The 9539-nt window shown below is 38.8% G+C and overlaps 1 protein-coding gene across 1 annotated transcript; it reads right to left on the reverse strand.

Annotated features, from left to right (window-relative positions):
• Positions 1 to 7456: 7456 nt before the first annotated feature.
• On the reverse strand, positions 7457 to 8833 carry LOC115425161 (probable G-protein coupled receptor 21). The gene has a single exon (XM_030142529.1). It carries the CDS (start codon positions 8711 to 8713, stop codon positions 7640 to 7642), a length of 1074 nt encoding a protein of 357 aa, XP_029998389.1. The 5' UTR covers positions 8714 to 8833; the 3' UTR covers positions 7457 to 7639.
• Between the last annotated feature and the right edge of the window lie 706 nt (positions 8834 to 9539).

Here is a 9539-nt window from a genome sequence, read left to right on the forward strand (position 1 = left end):
ACTAATTTTTAAACGGTGCCCATGTGCAGGATTTTGATTTTAAACATTAAAAAGATGACCGAATGAGTCAAAAATCAGATGTTTCCTCAGAATAGTAACAAAAAAAATATTATTGGACTTATATTGGACTTTTAAAAAAAAAAAAGATTTTCCAGCGGGTCTAAGTCCTCTTCTGTACAGGGATGAAATTTCACTAGGTCACTTTTCCATTGACATCTGCGCAAAACGTAACCGATATTTACTAAATGTCGAAAAAACAGACGTGCAAATGTCGGTTTTGTCCATTAAATGCATAAATGCGAGATTTGTTTATTTATTAGCACAAGATGACAAGGAGAAGTCATTCAATAACATGCTGACGAACAGAAATATGGTGTTGATTTACAGATATATTCCGTATTAATTCTACATTACCCCCTCGATCTCGTACTAAATGAAAAAAATGATCGGGTTTCCTGGTGTGTCCACACATACCCACACACGTTTCTTCTTCTTCTTCGCTTGTTGTAACGCATGTCAACATCCGTTTTTTTTTAATTCACCTGACTCTAGTTGCGAAAAAGGTCTTTCCGCAACAGGTTTGCGTGATATACTGTTTGTGCTACGCCCTGAAAAACCACCTCTTGCCAGCGCAAAAACTTTTAATTAAAAACCAAGAGTTTTGGCAAAATTGCCCTTTTTCCCATTAGGTCAATTTTTATACAAAAGTTATATTTGCGCAATTTGAGGGTCAATGGCAAAGTGACTACTGTGATTTAAAATGGTAGAAAACCCTAAAAATTATGATGATGATATGTGTTTGAACTTTAAATAAAGCTGTCGTTACTTACTAAAATAGTTTCATTTTCCACAAACCAGATGATAAATCTTATTCAAACTGTTACAACATTTCAACCTAAAAACCATGATGAATATTCTAATATTTTTGGACGATACAGAGCAGTTTATCCGTTGTTTACTCTTTTTTTTAACCTTTACTCATCAGTCAGGTCGACTCACTGTCTGTTTTAAAATCTTCTTAAAACATATTTATCATAAGAAATAAAAACTCTGTCACTATGACAATAAATTTGTACAATATTGAGATAAAACCCGTAATTTTATGACATAAAGTCGAATACAAAAAGTCATAACTTTGCGTGAATAAAGCCATAATATTACAAAAATAATGTTGTAATTGACAAAAACACAGTAATTTACCAGAATCCAGTCGTACCCACTGGTCTGATAATGTAGAACTGGGAACATTCTGTGAGGTTCGACTTTCATTTGGGGTTTACGCACAAAGGACAATACTGAGACTATTAGCCCCGCCCACCAAATACTGAACCTATTAGCCCCACCCACCATCATACTTTTATGAGATTAAAGTCGGAATATTTTGAGAATAAGCCATAATATTACGGGAATAAAGTCAAATACAAAAAAGTCATAATTTTTGAGAATAAAGTCAATATTTTGAGAACAATGTCATAGTTTTAAAAACTCATAATTTAACGAAAATATTGTTGTACGTTTATGAAATTAAAGTCATAATATTTCAAGAATAAAGTCATAATATTACGAGAATAACATAGTAATTTAAAAACGGGCGGGAAAAATATCCTAATTTACAGAATACTGTCGTACCCACTCGTCACATAATGTAGAACTGGGAACATTTTGTGAGGTTCTACTTTCATTTGAGGTTTACGCACAAAGGCCAAATACTGAGCCTATTAGCCCCGCCCACCATCGACACATTATCATTAGTAGACTTTGAAGACAGTTCGCACACATTTGGGTTTGTTTTATTGTAGGGCCCGAACGGATTTGGAGCAAATTACTACACTTACTTCAGACCGCAATTTCTAAATTATGATTTTTATCGGACCATTACAAATTATTACGACTTTAATCTCATAAAAGTATGGCATTATTTTTGTTAAATTATGATTTTTCTTTTAACTATGATTTTATTCCCATAAAATTATGACTTTTTTGTAATTTGACTTTATTCTCATAAAATTACGGGTTTTATCGTGATATTTATGATTTTATCCTCGTAGTGACAGTGTTTTTATTTCCTTATGTGGTCCTAATACGCCGTCGTAGTACCGCCGTTTGGCTGACTGTTGTTTTTAAAGTACTTTATTAATAAAAGTTGAGTTGACTTTTAGCTTTTAAATCCTCAGTAAAACCTCAGACAAAAGACCCAGAGAACAAACCTACACATTCAGAGACATTTTCCTTTAACTTTACTTTGACGTTTATCAAAATACTTCAGCTTCAAATAGTTTCCTTTTCTGATGAAAACTCGATAAAGCGTTTGTCCATGAAACACTCCCAGATGGGACGTCCACGTACGCGGCTGAAACTCCAGCTCATTCACTCCCTTTTACTTCATTAAACTTCAGGATGAATTCAAAAGCAAGACGCTCTGGAAAATTCACCTCCATGCACCTTCTAAACATCCAAGAACAACAACAACCACCACAGGTCAGTCTGAGGCGCAGCTCTAGGACTCTTAGCTCTAGGACACGGGTGTCAAACATGCGGCCCGTGGACCAAAACCACCGCCAAAAAGTCCAGTCCAACCAGTGGGGGTCAATTTATAAAAAAGCACAAATGACACTGAAGATATTAAAATAAAGAACGTTAACGTCAGTTTAGTTCAGGTTCCACATTCAGACCAATAGGATCAAATAAACTAAGTGTAAATAACCTGTAAATAATGACACAGTTTTAATTAAATTTAAAAAGTAAAATTACTTGAAAATGTTTTGTTATTTTTGGTTTATTTCTGTTCATTTTGTTCAGATTTGTCAAATTTATGTTCAAAAAAAATAAATACATAAAGTTAAGGTCCAATATATATATATATATATATATATATATATATATATATATATATATATATATATATATATTTATTTATGTATTTATTTATTTATTTATTTTTATTCAGAGAAAAAAGTCAGAATTCTGACTTTAATCTCAGAACAATAACAAAAAAAAAATTAAAACAGCCTAAATTCAGAGAAAAAGTCAGAATTCTGAGATTAAAGTCAGAATTCTGAGGAAAAAAAAGTCAGATTTCAGACTTTTTTTCTCAGAATTCTGACTTTATTCTCAGAACAATAATAAAAAAAATATTTAAAACAGTCAGAATTTCAGGAATAAAGTCAGAATTCTGACTTTTTTTCCTCGGAATACATTAATATATATATATATATATATATATATTATATATATATATATATATATATATATAAATATATATATATATATAATAGACTTTATTATTTTTTTATTTCCAGTGGCCCTAATCCCTCTTCCATATGAAACAGACCAAAGTTATTATTTGTCATTATTTACAGGTTATCTGTCATTATTTTTACTGGGTTCTGATCCACTTCAGATCCTACGGGTCTGAATGTGGAACCTGAACTAAAATGTGACTTCCCTGGTTCTAGGGATAAACTTATCTGCAGAAAAACAACCTACTTTCATCCACAGACGTGGGTACTTGACTCAGTTGTCTGTCTGGAACCCCCCCCCCCCCCCCGGGCTCCGTTAACCCCTTAAATATTTCAGCTCTGAAGTGTATTTACATGAACCCTCTTAAACAGACATAAGTCCTCTGGAAACGTCACCAGTACAATGGGTCAGACTCCAGCAGACGCCACAGACGTCAGGAGGTGACCAGCCCACCGCCGTACACGACTCAGGATGTAACCCTCTGGTCTGGGTGAACATATGATGTACAGTTTGAATTTCATGGAATAAAAGGTCGTATCAGAGGAAAACACTGACACTGACGAAAACTAAGGGAATTTATCCGTAATTTTTATCTGTTTTAGTTTGTTTTGTAAACACACAATACAGTTTCAGTTAGTTATCTTTTTTTTTCTTTTAATTATAGTTTTTATTTATGTCAGTTAACGAAAATGATTTTTCTATTCTGGTTTCGTCATTTCATTAGTTTTCATTAACAATAATAACCTTGCCTCAAACCTGAATTCCAAAATCCCATCCTGCAGGACCCCTTTGGGACAGTCATCTAATTCTGCGGTCAGTGTTAAACTGTGGAACTCACTACCATCAGAAATAAAATCCATGTCTGAGTTTGAGATGTTCACCACCAGAAGCAAAACCTGGTTAAAGACCAAACACAACTGTTCTCCTCTGTAAATATTGTGTATACTCTGTAGAACAATGAATGAGTGAATGCCTCATATATAAATACAACAGTGGATTATTGAATTGTATGGTTTTGTAACATGAGGGTTCGTTGGTGGTTAATGGCTCTTTCTTTATATCAGGGGTCTCAAACATGTAGCCCAGGGGCCGGCAAGTATCGGCAAGTAATCAAATGTAAGTACTGGGTCTGGAAAACAGTGGTATTGGTGCGTCCTGGTCTTAAAAAAGTCTTAAATTGAAGGTGTCGGAGCCCTGCCTCAGTACTGGGGGTTTTAAGGGCGTCTATGGGTGGGATACCAGAGGGTTCAGAGTCTGGGGACTGTTTCAGCTGGGAGATAAACCTGATAAACCTGAGCAGGAAATGTAGACTAAAACCCTCTAGACCACAGGTGTCAAACACGCGGCCCAGGGGCCAATCCGGCCTGCAAAACAGTCCAGTCCGGCCCCTGGATGAATTCATGAAATGCAAAAATTACACTGAAGATATGAACAATCCTTTTAGTTCAGGTTCCACATTTAGAACAATTCCATCTCCAGTGGGCAGGACCAGTCAAATACTATCATAATAACATAGAAATAATGACAACTCCAAATGTTTCTCTTTGTAAATGTAAATATTTTCATGTATTTACACTAAAAGAAAGTATAATTTTGCAAAAAAAAAAAAATGTGAATAATTTGAAATGTCTTAAGAGAAGTGGGTACAATTTTAACAATATTCTGCCTGTTACTCAATGTTTTGTGCATTTGTAGATCCACTGTGATCTGTAAGTTATACACTGTAAAAAAAAATCTGTAATTTAACAGAATTTTCATTGTTTATTTTACAGATTTTTCCTGTATTTTCATTTATGAGATTGAACTGTTAATTTAAAGTTTAATACTGTAAAAAAAAAAAAAAAAAAAGAAACCAGATAAAATTACTGACAATTAACCGTAACAGAAGTATTTGTTCTGTAAGTTTAACCAGACTTGTTTGTTAATTGACAAATATCTTGTGTAATTACAGGAGGTTTCACAACAAAAATGTTGAATAAATGTATTTTTGTGAATGTATAACATGTATAAGTACTGATAAACTGTCCAAATACAGTTTTTATCAGTGGATTGTACAACTGAGTCTCATTGAAAATTATTTTTTATATATATATTTATAGGTAATTTGATTGTTTTAATACATGTAAATATTCTTTATTAAACATTAAAAAGTCAAAAAAATATGCAAACTCTCATGTAAAATTAGGGCAAAAAACTGTATTTTAATTATGGTAAATTGCCATATTTTTATGAGATGGTTATTTTCTGTTATTTAACAGTATTTTTTTCGGCACCCCTGCTGCTGGAATACTACCTTTTTTTATGGTTTGTTTGTTTTTGTTTTTTTACAGTGTAATGTACGTGTGTAAATGATAAACTGAGACATAATACTGTTAAAGTTACACTTATTTTTTCTCTTTGTTCATGTTATTCACATCTTTTGAAAGGATAGTTTGTAGATGTAAACCTGTTCATAATGTAAATTTCCTTTTTCACTCTAAAACATAGAGAAAAGTTTGGAGTTGACATTATTTTTATATTATTATGTTATTATTTTACTGGTTCGGCCCACTTCAGATCAAATTTAGCTGAATGTGGCCCCTGAACTAAAATGAGTTTGACAGCCCTGCTCTGGAGAAACACAAGTTAACGCCTGGAAACGTCTGGAAGGCAAAGTGGATTCTTACACATGAAAGCGGAGCCTGTATAAACATACAGAGCTTCAAAAACACAGAAATCCTTATCGACGAACGGACACGTGAGCTTCACATGGAGCCAAACACGCTCTCAGACTCAGACTGGTTGTCATAGTTACACAGATCGACCGATTATTGACCTGCCTCGTCATCATTCTTAGTTTTTTTTTATTTTTCATGCTACATTGGTCCTGATGCAGGCCTCTCTGGGTTATATCAGCGCTACAACAGTGATTATCATCATTTTCGACTAACCTTGATTGTTTCGTGATTGTTTTAGTCGATAAAAATGTCAGAAAAACGACGGTGACTTATTCATAACAACTCACATTTCTGTCAAACAGGTGGAAAAAACCCAGAAAACACTCAAAATTCTGAATGTTTTGGCTTTTCTTCATTATAAGTAAAAAAAAAAACAAAAAAACACTTGATTGGTGGAACCGCTGACCATCAGATAATCAATAATCAATGCAGCTTTATCCCGAAGCCAACAGTTAAACAAGTATTTTTAATAATAATCCCACAGGTCAAAGTGCAAACTGATGAGAAACGTTGAAATCTTACTTGGTTTCATTTAACAGTCACTGTTATAAGGTGGAGCAACACTAAATATCACTAATAACAACATGTGCTTTGTCCAAATTCCTCCCATTTTCACTCTGAACGAGTAAAATAATAAATAAACCCCGTCATTGGACCCCTAACCTGCACATCCAAGTGGAAACACATCAGTAAACTTGTACAAGTAGAACATTTTTGCGTCATCAGTATTTCAACCCTGAAGACAATTTGCAGAATTTGCGTTCAGTTTTTTTTTTTTTGTTTTTTTTTGCATTTTCAGTGGATCGCACAACACCAGCCGTGTTGTACTCGCCTTTTTTTTTTTGCATCTGGAGTTCACAAAAGTCTTTAAAAAACCCTCCAAACCAAATGCGAATCCTTCAGTCCATATCAGATCCAACATATCGTTCAGACTAAAACTCCAATCGTGACCTGGTTTACGGAGTTATCGGATTATTCAAGCGATCAGAAATATGTGTTGGATTAAACTGAAAATGGGATCCCTCAGGGCACCATCTTAAGCCCTGTCCTTCATATGTTTACATTAATGAATTTTCCGATGTAGGTCTAAATATGTACGCCAATGACACTGGGCTAATTTCACATCATCCAACCAGATTATTCTAGTGATCATATAAACAGTAAAATCTGATTATGAGAAATCAGATTAACGCACCTGATTTCTGCTGATGTCTTCATGCACGTATACCTTTTAATTTGATTTGTATCCTTTACATGTGTAAAAAAAAAAGAAGAAATCAGACCTAACATAGCCAACAATAACAGGAAGTTTGATTCTACCTTCACTACGTAAGTACTCCAAAAGAAATCCGATAATGGACTGAAATGTCTAAACCAGGGATTTCTGAAGTGCATGTAAATGCATCACATCTGATTATTACAATTATCTGATTACTCCCAATTACGTGGCTCAGTAACTGCGTCGTCACTGCTTCACAGCTTCATTTGTGAAAAACCAGAGGGAACTTCAGCCTCGTTTCCATGAATCAACCTCCAAGTCGACCAACGGGCGCCTTCCTTGCGCCGTCCTGCAGGGGTCCTCAACGCATGTCGTTGCGGGACAAAAACCCCTGTGACGTGTGCGATGCATCCGACGGTAAAGCACTCCTAAAGCGACCAAACAAATCCATGGCGGACAGCGCTCATACTTGGCATCGTGAATCCGGTCGGGGGCTGACGGGCACCGGGGCCTTTTTAGCGTCCGTGCAGCTCAGACACGAAGGGAACAATGGGCTGAAGAGGCGACCCAGACCTTTCCGGAAGACGCTGTTGGACAGGCTGTAGATGAGGCAGTTGCAGAAGCTGTTGCTGATTGCCAGCCACGTGGTGAGGAAGGACGCCACCTTGTGTTGGTACAGCCCGGCGCTCTCAAGGAGGAAGTAGAGGATGTACGGCATCCACAGCACGTAGAAGACGCTGGTGATGCGGAACAGAACCATGGCGTAGCGCTTGTCCGGACAGCCCTCGCAGCGCTCCCCTCGCTCGCCTTTCTCGCCGTCCAGTTGCGAGCTGAAGCGGGCGTGTCGCTGCGTGATCTCCCTGGTGTGCTGTCGACAGATCCGGAAAATACTCCCGTAGGTGAAGCAGACGGTGAGCGCCGCCGGGGCGTACAGCACGGCCACGATGAAGGTGCTGAAACCGGGACTGGTCTTCCAAGAGTCGGCGCACCATTGGAATATGTCGCCGTGGTAACCCGGTTTCCCCCAGCCGAAGAAGGACGGCAGGAAGATGAGGGCGGAGTAAACCCAGATCAAGACGATGCACACCCGCAGGCGGCACGCGGTCACCAAGGTGGAGTACGACAACGGGCGGGTAATGGCGATGTAGCGGTCGACGCTGATGCACGCCAGCGACGCCATGGAGACGCTCTTCAACACGGACACCATGTAGCCGAAAACTTTGCAGGTGAGTTCCTCGTTGAGGTCTCGGAGGTAGTGAAGCAGGAAGAGCGACGGCACCAGGCAGCTGACACCCACCAGCAGGTCGGCGTAGGCCATGGTCTGGATGAAGTGGCTGGTGGTGTGGTGGTGCAGCAGGGGGGCGCAGTGGAAGACAAAGATCACCACCAGGTTACCGCTGATGATGAGGACGGTGAGGAAGAGGATGACGACCACCTCCAGCACGCAGGTATCCAGGCTGTGGGAGTAGCCCACAGCGCCCAGCAGGCAAAAGGTGGCGGCGCCGCTGCTTTGGTTCACATTGGAAGAAGAGTTCATGTTTGGACTGGAGGAGGAAGAGGGAGGAAGAGGAGGAGGAGGAGGAGGAGGAAGCTCAGCTAGAGGCAGCCGGCATCCTACAAAGCCTCTTTACCAACACTTCTAGAGACGCAAAGTTGCCGCAATTTCAGGTAATCGACCAAATTTGAGGGGCTGGAACCAAACACTTCACGGACTGAAGAAGGTTTTGCCCCAGACTACGTCACACACGTCTGGTAAAACAAAAAGTAGAACAAATGCAGCATTGTGTTACTGTTTTGGAAAATGTCTGGGAAGTTTTTTCCGCAGATGAAACTCCGGAACAGTAAACCTGTTGCTAACACAGTCATGCTACATCAAAAATCACCGAAATAAATGTGGCTCCCTCAGACTGAAAATGGAAAAAAAAACAACAGCCGGAGTCAGTGAATTTTAAGGATGTTTCCGCTGTTTCTTCAGTACGTTTATGCTCCTTCACCTCCTAAACCGGCGTTTGATCTCCAGAGGCTTGGCTTAAAGCAGCAGTAATCCGTCAGCGTCCACAGAACGCAGCCAGGCGTCGCCATCGTACGCCGCATGTGTTCGACCACCACAGGGAAAAAAAAAAAAAAAAAAAAGAAAGGATCCCCGGTGTTGGACGGGGGAGATGCCAGTCTGATGCTGCAGTGCAAACCATCCTCCCCTCGCTGTTTGTCATCCGGCGCCCCCCCCACCCCCTCCTCCACCCCCCCCACGACCCCCCCCTCCTTCCTCACTTCTTGCCTCCTGTGCTGTTCTGCTGCTGCTTCTTTGTAAATCCTGAGGTAAGCACTCTGCTCCAGCACCGAGCCACCAGAAAGAAAACACC

The sequence above is a fragment of the Sphaeramia orbicularis genome, chromosome 9 (genome assembly GCF_902148855.1).
Source record: "Sphaeramia orbicularis chromosome 9, fSphaOr1.1, whole genome shotgun sequence".
Classification (NCBI taxonomy): domain Eukaryota; kingdom Metazoa; phylum Chordata; class Actinopteri; order Kurtiformes; family Apogonidae; genus Sphaeramia; species Sphaeramia orbicularis.